At 36.9% G+C, this 21,095-nt stretch overlaps 2 protein-coding genes across 3 annotated transcripts; both read right to left on the bottom strand.

Annotated features, from left to right (window-relative positions):
• Window positions 1-593: 593 nt before the first annotated feature.
• LOC137056080 (serine/threonine-protein kinase pim-2-like) lies at window positions 594-4,763 on the bottom strand. Its single transcript, XM_067430039.1, has 6 exons — window positions 4,581-4,763; window positions 4,332-4,426; window positions 4,199-4,249; window positions 3,562-3,943; window positions 3,286-3,465; window positions 594-2,095 (listed from the first exon to the last, which is right to left on the bottom strand). Exons 1-6 carry the CDS (start codon window positions 4,699-4,701, stop codon window positions 2,046-2,048), a joined length of 879 nt encoding a protein of 292 aa, XP_067286140.1. The 5' UTR covers window positions 4,702-4,763; the 3' UTR covers window positions 594-2,045.
• An 11,357-nt stretch (window positions 4,764-16,120) lies between these two features.
• LOC137056054 (serine/threonine-protein kinase pim-2-like) lies at window positions 16,121-19,418 on the bottom strand. Of its 2 annotated transcripts, none has more exons than XM_067430006.1 (6): window positions 19,236-19,418; window positions 18,987-19,081; window positions 18,854-18,904; window positions 18,217-18,598; window positions 17,941-18,120; window positions 16,121-17,129 (listed from the first exon to the last, which is right to left on the bottom strand). In XM_067430006.1, exons 1-6 carry the CDS (start codon window positions 19,354-19,356, stop codon window positions 17,038-17,040), a joined length of 921 nt encoding a protein of 306 aa, XP_067286107.1. In that variant the 5' UTR covers window positions 19,357-19,418; the 3' UTR covers window positions 16,121-17,037. The 2 variants fall into 2 exon arrangements, with proteins under 2 accessions (XP_067286107.1, XP_067286108.1); XM_067430007.1 differs by having other exon boundaries at window positions 16,121-16,760.
• Between the last annotated feature and the right edge of the window lie 1,677 nt (window positions 19,419-21,095).

Raw genomic sequence — 21,095 nt, 5'->3', positions numbered from 1 at the left:
GCTGTTGACTCATCATCTCCCTTCACGCTGTCCTTTAATGGCGCGCGTATGGAATTCTAAAAACGTCCACAAGATGGCGCCGATATATCGGTCGATCACTAGTTTCATCCAGGTTTCATCTCAGACCAGAATGAACAGAAAAGTGACTTTATTAAAAAGTATTGTTGTTAAATATTGTAGACATCGCTCCGATTAAAATCCACGTGAAAACTGCCGTGAAAGCTTATATTTAACGAAAGAAAATCACGTGAATGGGTAGCGCGGCTAACTTACGGTTCTGTGGACGACGTGGTTCTGAAACTGTTGCGTGCTGCAGCGCGTTCTTCATCGCGTCACTCAGCTCGCTCTAATCCTGTTATCTATATCTCTGTATGTGTATTTTAAACTACAGTATTAAAAAACACCACTCTGCCTCATTTCATTTTCATTTAAAACAATCTTAAACATATTAATAACCACACACATGTGGTTCAGGTAATGCGTACCTTTATTATCTTCACTGCATGTATATTTATGACAAAACAAAATATAAAAAACAACCCTGCCGCTTTTTGTTTACTTTTTTTATTAAAAAATATATAAAACAATATGTGGTTCAGACAATAAGTGTGCATATATATTTATCAGTGTAAAAAATTAAATATAACAAAAAAGTCTCTTTTTGTTAAATGCCAGTTTATGTAAGATCAAATAGCCATTATAAGGGTATAAGAAGCTATACAAGAAATAAAGCAAACAATCCAGTCAAACATACAAAGTCAGTGCTAGTAGGCTACAACTATTAAACAAGCCTAAAAATACAAAGTTATGAAACTTCACTTTGCTCAAGCTCAGCCAAAATGATTTGCCAGTTAGACAAATTATATCTCATGTTTAACCACTACAGAGACATCAGAGTCAGCGGCAAACATCAGAAGAACTAGCTGAAGAAAGGCTGCTCTCAGAGGGGTTAAAGAGCGCTGAGCGCCCGGTGATCGACTGGATCTCACAACTCTGAAAACGGCAGATCAAATTCAAATAGGCGATCTCTTTATGAATAAACCACAGGTTTGAACTTTAAACAAGTACATTTAGTGAAACATTAACAGTAGTATTTTTAAATTACACTGGGTTTCTCCTCTGCTAATGACACTTGTTGTTTGGCACGAGATGCATTCTGGGATACCTGTCTGTCTCAAGTCGGCTAAAGTCACCTCTTGATGCATCCTTGATAAAAGGACACATCCGGGGATTTAAACTATTCTTGGCTAGATGTAAACTTTGAAATGGAACAGTATTGGGCAGCGACTGATGACGTTTAGCAGAAGTAGAAGCGTTCAGAATACTGTACGGTAGTAAAGGAAAAATTAACTATATGAATAAAATAATACTTGGAAAATTTGACTTCACTTTTCTGATGGATTATTTTAAATCAAATAACAGAATAAAAGAAACACATCTGAATTAAATGCCTATATTTTTTTAACTGAAGGGGTGTCAATAAACTGAATGAATTGATTGTAGCTACTCAGTTAGCTTAGGGGCTATGATGAATAATTAAAGCTTTGCAAATTAACAATTCCACGAATTATAAAAACATGAATTTAAAGGTGAAGTATCTAAAAACAATTCCATTAAATTTATGAGAAAAAATAAAAATTTCCCCGCAAAACTTTGTTCTCAATTTGTTCATGCTAAAAATATCAGTATTGCGTGAGCGTGTTTTAGCGTTTCCTGCAGGTTTCAATTTCTGTACAGACGAATCTTTTGCTTTTGACTACGAGTGAATCTCCAGTTGTCACTGATGATTGTCGTTTGGACCTTTCTGGATTACAATCCGCCATCAAAATGACCAGTTTAAATATTCCAGCTGCTGTGAGTAAAGATCGGTCGTATATAAGGCGCTATATAAATAAAGATGACTTGTCTTGACGTTTAAAATCAAAGCAAATGTGGCTGTGATGACTGATGACTTCTTCCCAGTCTTGCAGTCTCTCGTGTTCTTGCTCAGACGTGGACAGGCTCTGAGTTCTCAGTCAGGTTGGGGTTGGACATCAGGCTTCGGCTCAAGTCTCGAGCTCAAGCCCTCCACCAAGGACAGCAAGTATGTTGTTTCCTATTCAATACAAAGATTATATGAACAAGTCAACTCATGAATCATGATTTTTAGAGTTTATTACACTGTATATTTCCCTGTTTATTACAGTAAAGCCGCTTTGAAATGATCTGTATTGTATGAAGCACTTCATAAATGAAGGTGACTTGACTATAACAAGAACGCAAATTTGAAATAAGACAAATGATAATAATCCTACTCTGTCTGTTACACTTCCTCACACCTGCTGAAATCACTGATCGAGTGAATGTCCTGAACTTCTCCAATCTACAGAAGGTCATCTCGTCCATCTATGTCGTGACATCTGCTCTAACGTTGGCCGTTTAGTTGGATCCCGGGCTAGGCACTGGCTAATCAGATCCCTGTATTCTGTACAAATTTTAATAAGGAGTTAGTCATTCATCTATGAAAACAGCATCTAAAACATGATTATTATACTGTAAAATGTTCTTCAGCTTTACTTTAAAAGTGAAGTATGTAGTTTCTGTCACACTAGTGGCACAGGCCGGAATTACAAAATAAATAATATTTTCAAAAAACCTTGCAACGGCCCCTTTTGTTCATTACGTCTTCCCCAACATCACAAACACAGCTCTTGTTTAAGGTTCAACATATTAGGAATACTTTCAGCGGTGTTGCATTTGTCTTTATGAAAATGTATCTTTCTGAACGGGAGCATGACTATGATATATCATTAGCTCTGTTTTCTGTTCACCATCAGCTCTGTTTCTGTTCAGTTTTCTGTGTTGGTTGATTGTTTGTATTGTTCTGTATTTTTACTTGTTATTAATTTTTTTTTATTTTTTCCCTTTGTTGCACTTTGGGATTCTTCGGAATGAAAATTGCATTATAAATGAAATCTATTATTATTATTATTATTATTATTGAAGCGTGCTTTGTATCACAATGCTTTGTTCACTTTGACATGTTCATGACTTGTGTAAGGTATAAATGCAGCGAATTTTGTTTTTCACTTCTTTAGCTAAATTTCTTTTCCCATGGCTCCACCTGCTACAGTAGCCACGCCCCAAACTCTCGCTATACGTTGAGCTATATATAATCTTACATACTTCATCTTTAACTGTTTCTGTTCAGAGCCTTTGCTTTGTGTGTGTGTGTGTGTGTGTGTGTGTGTGTGTGTGTGTGTGTGTGTGTGTGTGTTATCAATGTTGTCAATATGATTCACTCACTTTTGGATAAGTTGTGGTACATTAATGGAATTTTGGCTTCTCTGATTTGTTTCCAATTGGGAAAGGGATGAAATACGTGCACCATAGTGAACAACAGCACTCCTAGAGCCCACACATTTGCTGGTACGGCGTGGAAACGAGGCTCTGTTAAGACTTCAGGTGGGCAGTAATACGGTAGTCCTGTAAACAAGACATTTGCACATTGATGAGCTTTTTTTTTAAAGCATTTAATAATAAGTCACTACATTCAGGTTTTCACACTCTCAAAATGCTCACCAGCGTATGTTCTGCTCTCGTAGCCATCACTGCTAAATAGCTGACCGCAGCCAAAGTCTATCAGCTTGAGCTCCAACGTCCTTTCATTCAACAGGAAATTCTCCGCATGAATGTCATTATGAAAAACACCATGCTCGATGCAGACCTGTACTGCCAGCAGAGCCTGTCGCATGATGAACCGTGCTGTGGGTTCATACAGGATGGGTTTACGAACGATGTAGTCCCGCAAGCTCATGCAAGGCTCCGGGAACTCCATAACAAGAGTGAATTTTCCAGGATGTTCAAACCACTCGTATAGCTGTATGATGAGCGGGCTTATGGGTTTTCGCCTCATCATCAGCAGCAGCGCCACTTCTGTAACGAGAGGTTTGGGATGCCCAGGCTAGAGAAAAATATTAATCAGAAGGTTAGCTGAGTAAAAATATGAAGAAAATATATCACAGTATCTTTGAAAAAGTCCTTTTTTTTAAAGTATCTTTTTAGATACATTCAAAAGAGCCTTTTCAGCTCAAAGTTATTTGGTGCCTCTAGGCTTATTTGTCAATCACATTTACAGTTAATGCTTTCTACGGGTGTATTAACTACAGTAATCTGCACTGAAACGACTAAATACATATTCAGGTTTTGGCCAACTTACAATATAGAGATAACGATTGTTTTCAGTCTTGCTTAACTGCTTGATGGCAACCTGCAACAAAAAAGAAAGTTAGTTTGAAATATGTTTTGATGCATTCAAGAGCAAAATGTTTGAACAATTCAGTCAGATTTACCTTTTTGCCATCAAATTTGCGTGTTCCCTTGTACACGCTGCCAAATCCTCCGGATCCAAGCATCTCTCCCACATTATAGAGAGACTCAAAAGACTCTGAAAAACAAACAGAAAAATATGAGAAATATATGACCTAAAAAATTTTTTTTTAATATTTCCTCAAAACAAGCCATAAGCATTATTTTCAGTGAAAAACAAGATGACAATACTGTTTAAAACGATGTTGGAGAAATAATGATCAGCGATTTACCATCATTTAGCTTGACGCCGGAGGGATCTGACGCAGATGATGATGGCTCAGGATCAGGGGAAAAAGGCTCCACAACATCCACAGCACTACTGAGACAACAGCAGCAGACAGAACTCTTCATAGCCTTCCATACCCTCTTGAAGAAAGAACGAATTCTTTTCCCTTTCCCACATTCTGTAGGATTTTCTGAAATGAAGATTTTCATTTGAATGACGTCAAATTAAGCAACGATATAATGACATAACTTACATTTAACTTTGACATTTTCATCTGTAATGTTATAAATCCAAAGTAATGGAAATACTTCCAGGCTATCCTCCTGATTTCTAGATAATGCCTGCATAAATGTCCCAAAATCTTATTTTACAAATATTAGTGGTCACAATATAGTTATTTTTCTTGCTTTATCTGATCTTTTTGGCTTCATTTGACCAAATCAGTTCTGGTAATGGCAAATATAATATATTTATGTTATATTAAATACAATATATTTAAATAAACGTTAATTTTTAAATGCATAGCTATGTGTTATTTATGCCATAATAAATGTAATATGTAATATGACAGCCAGTTTGACAATTTTCTGTGTATTTGACAATTCAAAAGCAAAAAGTCTTGAAATAGAATTCTATTCTGGATTGTTTGCCGTCTGAGAAGCGGCTTTCTGTGCGCAAGTTTCGGGTGTGTGTCAGACAGCACAAGTACCACTGAGTTCATGGCTTATTGAGAATTAGATTTTGAATTCTCTCTGAATGTTCTGAAAATGTTCTGACGAATGTCCAATTAAAATATTTCTAAAACAAAAAAAAATGTCAGCGAAGTTGTGCTGAGCAACAGTAAATGTGAACGGACATTACCATGATAAAAACTTGAAGCAGTTATGCATGAAATAGCAAAATCTCTGTCTGTACACTTTACACTGGCCAGCCTTATTTCAGTCTCACCTGTTGAGATCTTGTTCAGGGGAGAAGCCTCCACGGCACCCTGAACATTTCGGCCATTAGAAGTCCCTGTTGGCTCGACAGGAACTTGACTTGGCAGCGGAGGGCACGACCAATCAGAGCTGTCAGACCTGCCCTGTTCCCTTCGGCTGTCCGATCCATCGCCACTCCACCTCCAAAGGACGTTGAATGAGCCTCTGCTGCTCAGGGACAAGGATGACATGATGCCCAGCGAAGAATCTGTGGAAGCAGTTCTTCTGGATCCGAAATGGCCTGAGTCGGGAAAATTTCAGACATCAAATCAGCCATTGAAAACAGAAATAGAAACGGAGCCATAACTTCTTTATTAAAAGCCTATTCTTACCAATGCAAGAGCATTTAGATGAAGTTGAAGATGAAGATGAAGAGAATGGATGTTCATCCTCATCTGAGCTCTGTTGGCTGTCGCTCTGCAGCGTCCTGTCAGCCTGACCTGTGGACACAGAAACAGAAAACTCAGACAGAGACAGAGGTGCTAAATGTCTACAACTGAATTCTCACTGGTAAAAATGCCATTATGACTAGCAACACTGAGAACAATTTAAGATTGCTAATATTAAAATTGCTAATTATTTAAGTTATTAACAGTTTAACTAATCTGTCATGGGCCGACCTGGACTGAAATATTACGGAGGTAGAGGTGTTAGGAATATTGTATGGTAATAAAACAAAATTATCCAAATAAAATTATCTTTAGGCTATATGAATAAAATAAAACTTAAAAACGTTGCCTTCACTTTTCCGATGGATTCTTTTAAATCAAATCTATGAAATACATCTGAATTAAAGACTACGAGTGAATCTCCAGTTGTCACTGATGATTGTCGTTTGGACCTTTCTGGATTACAATCCGCCATCAAAATGACAAGTTTAATTATTTCAGCTGCTGTGAGTAAAGGCTATAAATGATCCGCCACCTGCAGCATCCTCAGATGCGATACTACTACTAGCCGGACTCCTTCTTTATACAGATGTGACGTAAAGACGCAAAGACATGCTCGAATTTCCAGCAGAAACCCACCAGTACCACTCAAATTATAAAACATTATTACAAGCTTACCGCTGTGAATCGGACTAAGGTAAGAAGATCATTTTGAACACTGGCTGGTTATGAACTTGCTCAAAAATTGATTTTGGCTTATTGAGAACATTTTGCTAATGTTAATATTAAATTAAGAAAGCGTTATTTCTAAATTTTCCCTGAATGTTCAAAACGTCCAGTTTTTTCAGTGTTTCAATTTTTTTTTTAATTTGGTTAAAGGAACATTCTATTTTATAATTTTGCCTTATGGTAACGTTACTTTTGAATGTTCTGAAGAATGTCCAATTAAAGTATTTCTAAACAAAAATAATAATAATAATTTTAGCAAAACATTTCTGAGCAAAAGTAAATGTGAACGGACATTACCATGATAAAAACTTGAAGAAGTTATGCATGAAATAGCAAAATCTCTGTCTGTACACTTTACACTGGCCAGCCTTATTTCAGTCTCACCTGTTGAGATCTTGTTCAGGGGAGAAGCCTCCACGGCACCCTGAACATTTCGGCCATTAGAAGTCCCTGTTGGCTCGACAGGAACTTGACCTGGCAGCGGAGGGCACGACCAATCAAAGCTGTCAGACCTGCCCTGTTCCCTTCGGCTGTCCGATTCATCGCCGCTCCACCTCCAAATGACATTGTACGAGCCTCTGCTGCTCAGGGACAAGGATGACACGATGCCCAGCGAAGATTCTGTGGAAGCAGTTCTTCTGGATCCGAAATGGCCTGAGTCGGGAAAATGTCAGACATCAAATCAGCCATTGAAGACAGAAATAGAAACGGAGCCATAACTTCTTTATTAAAAGCCTATTCTTACCAATGCAAGAGCATTTAGATGAAGTTGAAGATGAAGATGAAGAGAATGGATGTTCATCCTCATCTGAGCTCTGTTGGCTGTCGCTCTGCAGCGTCCTGTCAGCCTGACCTGTGGACACAGAAACAGAAAACTCAGACAGAGACAGAGGTGCTAAATGTCTACAACTGAATTCTCACTGGTAAAAATGCCATTATGACTAGCAACACTGGGAACAATTTAAGATTGCTAATATTAAAATTAAATGTTCCCTAAATGTTTAAAACATATTTATTTTTTCTTGGTTAAAGGAACGTTCTAGTTTATACTTTTTCATTATGGTAACTTTACTTTTGAATGTTCTCTAGATGTTCTGAAAATGTTAGACGAATGTCCAATTCAAATCTTTTCTAAAAAAATTAAGAAACTTTCAGCGAAATTGTTCTGAGCAACAGTAAATGTGAACGGACATTACCATGATAAAAACTTGAAGCAGTTATGCATGAAATAGCAAAATCTCTGTCTGTACACTTTACACTGGCCAGCCTTATTTCAGTCTCACCTGTTGAGATCTTGTTCAGGATAGACGCCTCCACGGCACCCTGAACATTTCGGCCATTATAAGTCCCTGTTGGCTCGACAGGAACTTGACCTGGCAGCGGAGGGCACGACCAATCAAAGCTGTCCGATCCACTCCTGGATCTGGAGTGGCCTGAGTCTGGAAAATTTTAGACATCAAATCAGCCATTGAAATTAGAAATAGAAATGGAGCCATAACTTCTTTATTAAAATACTATTCTGACCCATGCAAGAGCATTTAGATGAAGATGAAGTGAGCGGATGTTCATCATCATCTGAGCTCTGTTGGCTGTCGCTCTGCCGCGTCCTCTTCCTGTCAGCCTGACCTGTGGACACAAAAACAGAAAACTCAGACAGAGACGGAGGTGCTAAATATCTGGGAAGGGCCTGGATCTGGGTCGGGTCTGGCAGCGGATCGCGGTCATCAGAACTGGGTCCCCAAATCTCCTGACCAGCCATCTGAGAGAAAGCAGCTCTTCTGGATCTGGAACGCCCTGAGTCTGGAATATTTCACATATCACATAATGTTAGTTGGTCATTTTTCAATAATAATCAATAAACAATGTCAGTGATCAATGTCAGTGAACAAATATTGTTACTATAGTTACGTTACTCAAATTGAAAAGTTTTATTTCATATGCAAGGAATCAAATACATGTGATCACTAAGCAGAGAACATTGGGGAATTTTTAACCTTACACAATTTTCTTCACATTAATGTAGTCAATCATTGTACAACATCAAACCATAAACAAGTGAAAACCAAAAGCACACTCACCTCCTCTTTCACCCATCATGTGAGCCATCGACATCCTTCGAGTGCAAACTGCAATAAAAAACAACACAACACAAAACACAATACAATACAAAATACAATAATCTACAACTCTCCTTAGAAATACTGCCTCCCAAAATAAAAAAATTAAACAAAAAAATTTAATAAAACTCCAAACTCCTTCTAAAATAATAAAAGAATAATAAATTAAAAGTATCTTCAAAGATAAAATGAACAAAAATATAACTTTTTAAAGGATATTATCTTCCGATGTTCTTCAAGAATAAAAGTCTCTCCGAAATTTGCTTCAAAATCGCAAAATCAGCAGCACAGAAAATATTCTGCAAGTGCGTGAATTGGTCAATTGAACCAACAGATAGCGATCGGTTGGCGTGTGTATATTTGTATTCAGAATTCATATCACGCGTCGCTATAGCAACTAAAATGCACGCGCATGTCTATGGTATATGCGTTCAGAATTCATAACACACGTCGCTGTAGCAACAAAAATTGCACGTGCATGAGCAAAGCACGTGATCACACATCCAATCTGAATACTTTATTAAATAGCTACAAACTTAACTTTGACGTTTTTTTAAAATAAGATGTATGGTTTCTGAACAGTCATTATTATTATTATTATTATTAGACTATTATTTTCGGTGGAATTATTTTTCCACCGAAAATAATACAAAAAATGATTAATTGCACAAACGCCTACAGTCTAATGGATTGAGTCGTTGCTTCTGTCCAAAATGCGCAAAACGGCACAAGGGAGGACAAATGTGGACATAATCTTATTATAAAGTCTATTCATTTAATTCGCCCTTTACTTTGGCAAGCCAGTTTATCTTCAATTGTTAAATTGTTCCCAGCGCTACTCGTAGGCTAATTGCATTTTTACTGGTAAGAACTGAATTAGAGAGCTCAACAACTGAATTCTTACTAGTAAAAATGCAATTACGACTAACACTGGGAACAATATAAGATTCCTAATATTATATGAGAGAAAAGTTGTTTAATGCAGCTTCCATGACGCTTGGAAGTTTGAAAAATGTAAAAATCACATGAAAGCAAAAAAATGTAAGTTTTTAAAAATCAAACTAATAATCCAGAAACAAACAGAATTCCCCTTTAAACTTTTTTCAACCAACTCATTTAAAAAAACAAAACAAACGTTAAACCTCCTGTAGAGTATGACTGTATTGAAGATTTCCTGCTGTTCCAATTCTTTTTTCCATATCAATTTAAAATGAAGAGAGTCAATAGATTTAGACTCTTCTATACCTGTGGTTCTTTACAGCTAGCATTCTACATTATGGAAAGTAACCCCATTTTGAGCACTGCAAATCCAGATGAGCAGTGCTCCAGCACAAAGATAAGAAAGATTACCTGATTCTGGATAGCAAAACACGGCTTTTCCAAATCTAGACCAAACTTTTGAACAACTGGGTCCTGGACAGGTTTGAGAAGGATTGTTCTGGGGTACTGTGCTCTGTCAAAAGCTTTTCTTGGTGCATTCAGTTCATTTTTCCTCATTGAAATGCAAGTTTTATACTTTTTAAAGTATACTTTAGACATGTAAAATCATCATGTGCAGTACATGAGATCATGTAAAATATAATGCCTAACATCTATCTAAAATATAAGTCACTTAATATTCACTTTTTTATTGAACAAACTCAACATTACATTTTCAATCATGCAGATGTTCAGAAAGAGCTTGAACAAGGACATAAATAATATAAAACGTATTTGAAATTTTTTTCACTGCTAAAATATACCATGTTTATGTGCCATTTTTTGTATCTGTCTTGCAATAGTTTTACAATAACACGACAGTGGGACAGGTATCTCACAGTAACTGTGACATACAATGGTGAACAATCTGAAGGTATAATGAGCGACAGGACCAGAATGAACAGAAATCAAGAGATAAAGGCATTCAACATACATTCCTAAGTTCTAGGAGAACAAATATGCAAGAAAGCATTAGACTTTAGGTGAAAATCATAAACGCAGAGAAATTGCAGCTTGACAGTTCAAAAGATACTCAGAGAAAGGGCAAAAGATTGACCAATAATCTTCTGAATCTCCATCCAGTAAACTCTGATCATATCACAATCCCAGAATACTTGCATTTGTGTGCCATTAGATAATGTAAATTGAACATGGCAGTTTTTATTGTTAAAATGACAAAATGAAATCTAATTCAAGACAAATTGACACAATTAAAACACATATGTCTTTATTTAACAATTTTAAACATTTAAGCAATAAACTTTAAAATGATCTGAGAATATAACACAATAAAAGACTTTCACAATAGAAAACACTTCATGGTTTGTGTACAAATGTCTCCAAACATCAGTGAAACCTGAACCAAAAAGTGAAAATTCATGATGAAATGTAATAATGGTGCAAAGAGTGATTAATGGTAAAAACCTAAACAACCACAACAAAACAAACACTGCATGAATGGTCTGATTGTCATAAAGAAAATTAACCATTTCCAAAAACACATTACATGGATAAAATGCTGAACTCCTCCAGCACTCAATTGAAGGGTTTGACGATTTTCATGGAGATGTAGTTCTGAAAATACTGAAGTCTAAACATCACCTTTGTGAAAGGATTGATGAAGTGTGTCCTTACTGGTAATGAATACAACAAGATCCCACTGAATGATAGCACTAAAGATGCCTTTACACAGCCGAGTTAAGGCGGCTCTAAAGCGGGTCTGTGTCTGCTCAAAATTCTGTGTAAAGACGCAAAGCCGCATTAAAGCAGACTTAAAACATGCCGTGTCTGACCCACCACAGCCCCTGGTATCAAAGGCGACATATAAACGGTTTTGATTCAGTGTAAATGAACGCGAACTTGTGCCCTCTTAAACTACATTGTTGTCGTGACAACCACCTGTCAGCCAGAGCTGCGTTTCCCAAAAGCTTCGTCAGCCTAAGTTGATCATAAAAACAATCGTACGAGTGATCTTAATATTAAGGTCTGTTTCCCAAAAGCATCCTAACTTAAGTAGCACTAGACAAATGATCGAGTGCTCTGGAGTAATTGTGAAGTGTATCGTAAGAAGAGAGAGTTATGAGGTCACCTACAGGACAACCGGCAGATTACACCTTTAACTTTATTCAAGTGCAAGAAAAAAAAAAGAATAAAATAAGTAATGTATAAAACATACTTCAAAGACTGGGAAAAATAGGATAGGATAGAATAGGATATTGACTTCGTCGTGATTGATTTTGTCTTTTTGAAAGGTATCTTTTTTTTTCCAGCCATTTTGTCAGTACCTCAGCCTTTAGGTAGTTGCTTTATATAGACGTGTTTTAATTGCTAATTCACATCAGATGACAATTATTAGGTGAACCGTTCAGAGGAAACGATTCCATATAAGGTTATATGTATATAATAATAAGGTTATATTATATATAGAGTTTCGGATTCATATTGGGCTCATCTCTGCCTTTTCCAGCAGGTCTCCCATCTGCTTCCTTCTCAATCTCCAAAGTCAGCTCCATCTTTCCCTGAAAAAAATAAAACGATAAAAAAGGCCCCATTAAATAAAGCTCAACATGAAATGACATCCACAACCCATATGATCAAACCAAGTGACGTGTACTCAAAGGGGTAATTCACTGCTGGCAAAATGGGATTTAAATAAAAGTTGGCTGCCTATGCAGTAGAAAGGTAGCCTGACGTGGTCATACTCAATTCTAGTATGAATATGAGTCTGAAACTGCTCCATTGGGCTGTGATTATGAGGTGTGTTTTGTTCGGGGATAATTACTCCTCTATGGAGCAAGGCCAGACCGAACTGCCCAACCTAAAAATATTGTGGGCGGGGCTAAGTTCGGCTGGCATCCAGGCTAGTAGAAAGGCTTTTAGGCAAACAAGTCAGAAAACCTCAACACCCATAATGCACTGGGCATGGTGCAGTCCAAAGCCACTCCCAATGTGCTTCTACTGAGTCAAATACTGTCTTGCTTGAGAAGGAAATACTTTTTAGAAAACTTTTAGTCACAAAAGTGTTCAGTTGTTCACAGTACATGTTTAGCCGGACTGAGTTATTTCTGGTATTCAGTGAAGGATCCAGAGTATTAAAGGCTGCAAAGAATATGGAGAGAAAGCTGCGATGGAAAATCTGAAAAGCATCCGTGTGTGTCTCAATATCAAACAGGATGACTATGAACAGGGTTCTCAATTAACACCCGCCAACCAACCCGCCAAATGCGGGTTCAAATTACCGGAAAGGTATTTATTTTCAATAAAAAAAATAGAAAATATTAGAAAAGGGGAAATAAAGCGTTTAACATGTGTTTAATAATAAGTTTCTCGGTTAAAGGGTAGTCAATGTAAGCAGACATGTGCTGAATTAGAGATGATAAAAGTGAGTGGGTCCAATATCATTGGTCTTAAAAAGTGGGTGGGTCTTGTCCCACCCACACACAATGGTTCCGACGCCCATGTATGTATATATATATATATACACACACACTCACACACACACACACACACACACACACACACACACACAAACACTACCAACATGACAACAAATCAGGACAGGTTGAAAATTGATTAACACATTTTTATAAGAGAAACATTCTTTATCAGGATTTAAAGTAGTCATATAATTGTACATGGACTTTTAAAAGCTGATTGTATGGAAATGTGTGTTGGCAGTGCATGTACACAACCGTCCTATAATGATGAAAAAATCCATCCAGTGGTTTTTTTAATCTCCTTATATGTGTTCCTGTCTCAAATCAAGCCAACGCCACACAGTCGGACACCCCTCCCATGACTGTTGATTGACAAGCAGCGTTTCATCTAGTGATCGACCGATATTGGTTTTTTTTTTGTTTTTTTACCGATACCGATTATTTGTATGCTTATGTGTCGATAACCGATAATATAGAGCCGATATTTACTTATTGCGCTATTTCTGTTTTTTACAATTACAGCAACAGCACTGAACTGAGCTTTTTTTTTTCAGAGTCATTTTTGCAGTTTCACTCGCTTACACAGAACAAGACATTTACATCATTAAATAGTCAGATTTTTTTTAATACAGTGCAAAGTCTTTTTAACATTAATGCTGTTTTACCTTTTTATTTATAAATAAGGCCATATTAACAACAGGCAACAGGCATTTATATAGTCTAATGTTTTCAAATGGAGAACATAAATGAGAGTTGAGTCTATCAACTCCACATAACTATGAGCATAAATATAATAATTCATTTTAAACTACAGTTTTAAAATGTTTATGTGTTTAATAGACTAAAGAGTGAATATTCTCTGGAATATGCAAACATTGTAAAAGCTATGCTGTATTCGCTGGTTTGTTTACTTTTCTTAAAGTGTCAATCTCATCTACGGTATCAAAATGAATGTTTGTGCCAGTCTATGAAATGCTGATGACAGAGCGCTGTTTTCATCTCTGCGTTTAACTTAACGTTACACGTCTTGCGGAGATAGGCATAATAATTAATTTTCAGGGAGCTGTAATTAATTCGATGTTATATAGCAGACGTTAATATAATTTAAGGAGTTTTAAACGAGTCGGTCTTGTTTAGCCTACATACAGTGACTAGCCTATATGCGGGAGCAATGCGACTGAGAATTAACACAGAGAGAGAAATAAGTTTGGCGCTTTTATTTTCAACATGCTCTCATTCATGGCTGTTTTATTTCATTCATGTGAAGTTACATCTTTATTGTGACATGATGACGGATTATCTGACTGACTCCGTCAGTGAGTTCGCCTCTACCTGGCGCCAACTACATAACTATACCATCATCTCATTACATCCTATTTGAGGTTATCTCAATTGTGCATTACTGTTATGTTAAACAAAGTTGATTAATTGAGGGATTCAGGTTATTTTACCTTTGAACACCGCTGTTGACTCATCATCTCCCTTCACGCTGTCCTTTAATGGCGCGCGTATGGAATTCTAAAAACGTCCACAAGATGGCGCCGATATATCGGTCGATCACTAGTTTCATCCAGGTTTCATCTCAGACCAGAATGAACAGAAAAGTGACTTTATTAAAAAGTATTGTTGTTAAATATTGTAGACATCGCTCCGATTAAAATCCACGTGAAAACTGCCGTGAAAGCTTATATTTAACGAAAGAAAATCACGTGAATGGGTAGCGCGGCTAACTTACGGTTCTGTGGACGACGTGGTTCTGAAACTGTTGCGTGCTGCAGCGCGTTCTTCATCGCGTCACTCAGCTCGCTCTAATCCTGTTATCTATATCTCTGTATGTGTATTTTAAACTACAGTATTAAAAAACACCACTCTGCCTCATTTCATTTTCATTTAAAACAATCTTAAACATATTAATAACCACACACATGTGGTTCAGGTAATGCGTACCTTTATTATCTTCACTGCATGTATATTTATGACAAAACAAAATATAAAAAACAACCCTGCCGCTTTTTGTTTACTTTTTTTATTAAAAAATATATAAAACAATATGTGGTTCAGACAATAAGTGTGCATATATATTTATCAGTGTAAAAAATTAAATATAACAAAAAAGTCTCTTTTTGTTAAATGCCAGTTTATGTAAGATCAAATAGCCATTATAAGGGTATAAGAAGCTATACAAGAAATAAAGCAAACAATCCAGTCAAACATACAAAGTCAGTGCTAGTAGGCTACAACTATTAAACAAGCCTAAAAATACAAAGTTATGAAACTTCACTTTGCTCAAGCTCAGCCAAAATGATTTGCCAGTTAGACAAATTATATCTCATGTTTAACCACTACAGAGACATCAGAGTCAGCGGCAAACATCAGAAGAACTAGCTGAAGAAAGGCTGCTCTCAGAGGGGTTAAAGAGCGCTGAGCGCCCGGTGATCGACTGGATCTCACAACTCTGAAAACGGCAGATCAAATTCAAATAGGCGATCTCTTTATGAATAAACCACAGGTTTGAACTTTAAACAAGTACATTTAGTGAAACATTAACAGTAGTATTTTTAAATTACACTGGGTTTCTCCTCTGCTAATGACACTTGTTGTTTGGCACGAGATGCATTCTGGGATACCTGTCTGTCTCAAGTCGGCTAAAGTCACCTCTTGATGCATCCTTGATAAAAGGACACATCCGGGGATTTAAACTATTCTTGGCTAGATGTAAACTTTGAAATGGAACAGTATTGGGCAGCGACTGATGACGTTTAACAGAAGTAGAAGCGTTCAGAATACTGTACGGTAGTAAAGGAAAAATTAACTATATGAATAAAATAATACTTGGAAAATTTGACTTCACTTTTCTGATGGATTATTTTAAATCAAATAACAGAATAAAAGAAACACATCTGAATTAAATGCCTATATTTTTTTAACTGAAGGGGTGTCAATAAACTGAATGAATTGATTGTAGCTACTCAGTTAGCTTAGGGGCTATGATGAATAATTAAAGCTTTGCAAATTAACAATTCCACGAATTATAAAAACATGAATTTAAAGGTGAAGTATCTAAAAACAATTCCATTAAATTTATGAGAAAAAATAAAAATTTCCCCGCAAAACTTTGTTCTCAATTTGTTCATGCTAAAAATATCAGTATTGCGTGAGCGTGTTTTAGCGTTTCCTGCAGGTTTCAATTTCTGTACAGACGAATCTTTTGCTTTTGACTACGAGTGAATCTCCAGTTGTCACTGATGATTGTCGTTTGGACCTTTCTGGATTACAATCCGCCATCAAAATGACCAGTTTAAATATTCCAGCTGCTGTGAGTAAAGATCGGTCGTATATAAGGCGCTATATAAATAAAGATGACTTGTCTTGACGTTTAAAATCAAAGCAAATGTGGCTGTGATGACTGATGACTTCTTCCCAGTCTTGCAGTCTCTCGTGTTCTTGCTCAGACGTGGACAGGCTCTGAGTTCTCAGTCAGGTTGGGGTTGGACATCAGGCTTCGGCTCAAGTCTCGAGCTCAAGCCCTCCACCAAGGACAGCAAGTATGTTGTTTCCTATTCAATACAAAGATTATATGAACAAGTCAACTCATGAATCATGATTTTTAGAGTTTATTACACTGTATATTTCCCTGTTTATTACAGTAAAGCCGCTTTGAAATGATCTGTATTGTATGAAGCACTTCATAAATGAAGGTGACTTGACTATAACAAGAACGCAAATTTGAAATAAGACAAATGATAATAATCCTACTCTGTCTGTTACACTTCCTCACACCTGCTGAAATCACTGATCGAGTGAATCTCCTGAACTTCTCCAATCTACAGAAGGTCATCTCATCCATCTATGTCGTGACATCTGCTCTAACGTTGGCCGTTTAGTTGGATCCCGGGCTAGGCACTGGCTAATCAGATCCCTGTATTCTGTACAAATTTTAATAAGGAGTTAGTCATTCATCTATGAAAACAGCATCTAAAACATGATTATTATACTGTAAAATGTTCTTCAGCTTTACTTTAAAAGTGAAGTATGTAGTTTCTGTCACACTAGTGGCACAGGCCGGAATTACAAAATAAATAATATTTTCAAAAAACCTTGCAACGGCCCCTTTTGTTCATTATGTCTTCCCCAACATCACAAACACAGCTCTTGTTTAAGGTTCAACATATTAGGAATACTTTCAGCGGTGTTGCATTTGTCTTTATGAAAATGTATCTTTCTGAACGGGAGCATGACTATGATATATCATTAGCTCTGTTTTCTGTTCACCATCAGCTCTGTTTCTGTTCAGTTTTCTGTGTTGGTTGATTGTTTGTATTGTTCTGTATTTTTACTTGTTATTAATTTTTTTTTATTTTTTCCCTTTGTTGCACTTTGGGATTCTTCGGAATGAAAATTGCATTATAAATGAAATCTATTATTATTATTATTATTATTATTGAAGCGTGCTTTGTATCACAATGCTTTGTTCACTTTGACATGTTCATGACTTGTGTAAGGTATAAATGCAGCGAATTTTGTTTTTCACTTCTTTAGCTAAATTTCTTTTCCCATGGCTCCACCTGCTACAGTAGCCACGCCCCAAACTCTCGCTATACGTTGAGCTATATATAATCTTACATACTTCATCTTTAACTGTTTCTGTTCAGAGCCTTTGCTTTGTGTGTGTGTGTGTGTGTGTGTGTGTGTGAGTGTGTGTGTGTGTTATCAATGTTGTCAATATGATTCACTCACTTTTGGATAAGTTGTGGTACATTAATGGAATTTTGGCTTCTCTGATTTGTTTCCAATTGGGAAAGGGATGAAATACGTGCACCATAGTGAACAACAGCACTCCTAGAGCCCACACATTTGCTGGTACGGCGTGGAAACGAGGCTCTGTTAAGACTTCAGGTGGGCAGTAATACGGTAGTCCTGTAAACAAGACATTTGCACATTGATGAGCTTTTTTTTTAAAGCATTTAATAATAAGTCACTACATTCAGGTTTTCACACTCTCAAAATGCTCACCAGCGTATGTTCTGCTCTCGTAGCCATCACTGCTAAATAGCTGACCGCAGCCAAAGTCTATCAGCTTGAGCTCCAACGTCCTTTCATTCAACAGGAAATTCTCCGCATGAATGTCATTATGAAAAACACCATGCTCGATGCAGACCTGTACTGCCAGCAGAGCCTGTCGCATGATGAACCGTGCTGTGGGTTCATACAGGATGGGTTTACGAACGATGTAGTCCCGCAAGCTCATGCAAGGCTCCGGGAACTCCATAACAAGAGTGAATTTTCCAGGATGTTCAAACCACTCGTATAGCTGTATGATGAGCGGGCTTATGGGTTTTCGCCTCATCATCAGCAGCAGCGCCACTTCTGTAACGAGAGGTTTGGGATGCCCAGGCTAGAGAAAAATATTAATCAGAAGGTTAGCTGAGTAAAAATATGAAGAAAATATATCACAGTATCTTTGAAAAAGTCCTTTTTTTTAAAGTATCTTTTTAGATACATTCAAAAGAGCCTTTTCAGCTCAAAGTTATTTGGTGCCTCTAGGCTTATTTGTCAATCACATTTACAGTTAATGCTTTCTACGGGTGTATTAACTACAGTAATCTGCACTGAAACGACTAAATACATATTCAGGTTTTGGCCAACTTACAATATAGAGATAACGATTGTTTTCAGTCTTGCTTAACTGCTTGATGGCAACCTGCAACAAAAAAGAAAGTTAGTTTGAAATATGTTTTGATGCATTCAAGAGCAAAATGTTTGAACAATTCAGTCAGATTTACCTTTTTGCCATCAAATTTGCGTGTTCCCTTGTACACGCTGCCAAATCCTCCGGATCCAAGCATCTCTCCCACATTATAGAGAGACTCAAAAGACTCTGAAAAACAAACAGAAAAATATGAGAAATATATGACCTAAAAAATTTTTTTTTAATATTTCCTCAAAACAAGCCATAAGCATTATTTTCAGTGAAAAACAAGATGACAATACTGTTTAAAACGATGTTGGAGAAATAATGATCAGCGATTTACCATCATTTAGCTTGACGCCGGAGGGATCTGACGCAGATGATGATGGCTCAGGATCAGGGGAAAAAGGCTCCACAACATCCACAGCACTACTGAGACAACAGCAGCAGACAGAACTCTTCATAGCCTTCCATACCCTCTTGAAGAAAGAACGAATTCTTTTCCCTTTCCCACATTCTGTAGGATTTTCTGAAATGAAGATTTTCATTTGAATGACGTCAAATTAAGCAACGATATAATGACATAACTTACATTTAACTTTGACATTTTCATCTGTAATGTTATAAATCCAAAGTAATGGAAATACTTCCAGGCTATCCTCCTGATTTCTAGATAATGCCTGCATAAATGTCCCAAAATCTTATTTTACAAATATTAGTGGTCACAATATAGTTATTTTTCTTGCTTTATCTGATCTTTTTGGCTTCATTTGACCAAATCAGTTCTGGTAATGGCAAATATAATATATTTATGTTATATTAAATACAATATATTTAAATAAACGTTAATTTTTAAATGCATAGCTATGTGTTATTTATGCCATAATAAATGTAATATGTAATATGACAGCCAGTTTGACAATTTTCTGTGTATTTGACAATTCAAAAGCAAAAAGTCTTGAAATAGAATTCTATTCTGGATTGTTTGCCGTCTGAGAAGCGGCTTTCTGTGCGCAAGTTTCGGGTGTGTGTCAGACAGCACAAGTACCACTGAGTTCATGGCTTATTGAGAATTAGATTTTGAATTCTCTCTGAATGTTCTGAAAATGTTCTGACGAATGTCCAATTAAAATATTTCTAAAACAAAAAAAAATGTCAGCGAAGTTGTGCTGAGCAACAGTAAATGTGAACGGACATTACCATGATAAAAACTTGAAGCAGTTATGCATGAAATAGCAAAATCTCTGTCTGTACACTTTACACTGGCCAGCCTTATTTCAGTCTCACCTGTTGAGATCTTGTTCAGGGGAGAAGCCTCCACGGCACCCTGAACATTTCGGCCATTAGAAGTCCCTGTTGGCTCGACAGGAACTTGACTTGGCAGCGGAGGGCACGACCAATCAGAGCTGTCAGACCTGCCCTGTTCCCTTCGGCTGTCCGATCCATCGCCACTCCACCTCCAAAGGACGTTGAATGAGCCTCTGCTGCTCAGGGACAAGGATGACATGATGCCCAGCGAAGAATCTGTGGAAGCAGTTCTTCTGGATCCGAAATGGCCTGAGTCGGGAAAATTTCAGACATCAAATCAGCCATTGAAAACAGAAATAGAAACGGAGCCATAACTTCTTTATTAAAAGCCTATTCTTACCAATGCAAGAGCATTTAGATGAAGTTGAAGATGAAGATGAAGAGAATGGATGTTCATCCTCATCTGAGCTCTGTTGGCTGTCGCTCTGCAGCGTCCTGTCAGCCTGACCTGTGGACACAGAAACAGAAAACTCAGACAGAGACAGAGGTGCTAAATGTCTACAACTGAATTCTCACTGGTAAAAATGCCATTATGACTAGCAACACTGAGAACAATTTAAGATTGCTAATATTAAAATTGCTAATTATTTAAGTTATTAACAGTTTAACTAATCTGTCATGGGCCGATCCGGACTGAAATATTACGGAGGTAGAGGTGTTAGGAATATTGTATGGTAATAAAACAAAATTATCCAAATAAAATTATCTTTAGGCTATATGAATAAAATAAAACTTAAAAACGTTGCCTTCACTTTTCCGATGGATTCTTTTAAATCAAATCTATGAAATACATCTGAATTAAAGACTACGAGTGAATCTCCAGTTGTCACTGATGATTGTCGTTTGGACCTTTCTGGATTACAATCCGCCATCAAAATGACAAGTTTAATTATTT

Source organism: Pseudorasbora parva, chromosome 21 (genome assembly GCF_024679245.1).
Source record: "Pseudorasbora parva isolate DD20220531a chromosome 21, ASM2467924v1, whole genome shotgun sequence".
In the NCBI taxonomy this organism is placed as follows: Eukaryota; Metazoa; Chordata; class Actinopteri; order Cypriniformes; family Gobionidae; genus Pseudorasbora; species Pseudorasbora parva.
This window is presented reverse-complemented; position numbering and strand designations above follow the sequence as displayed.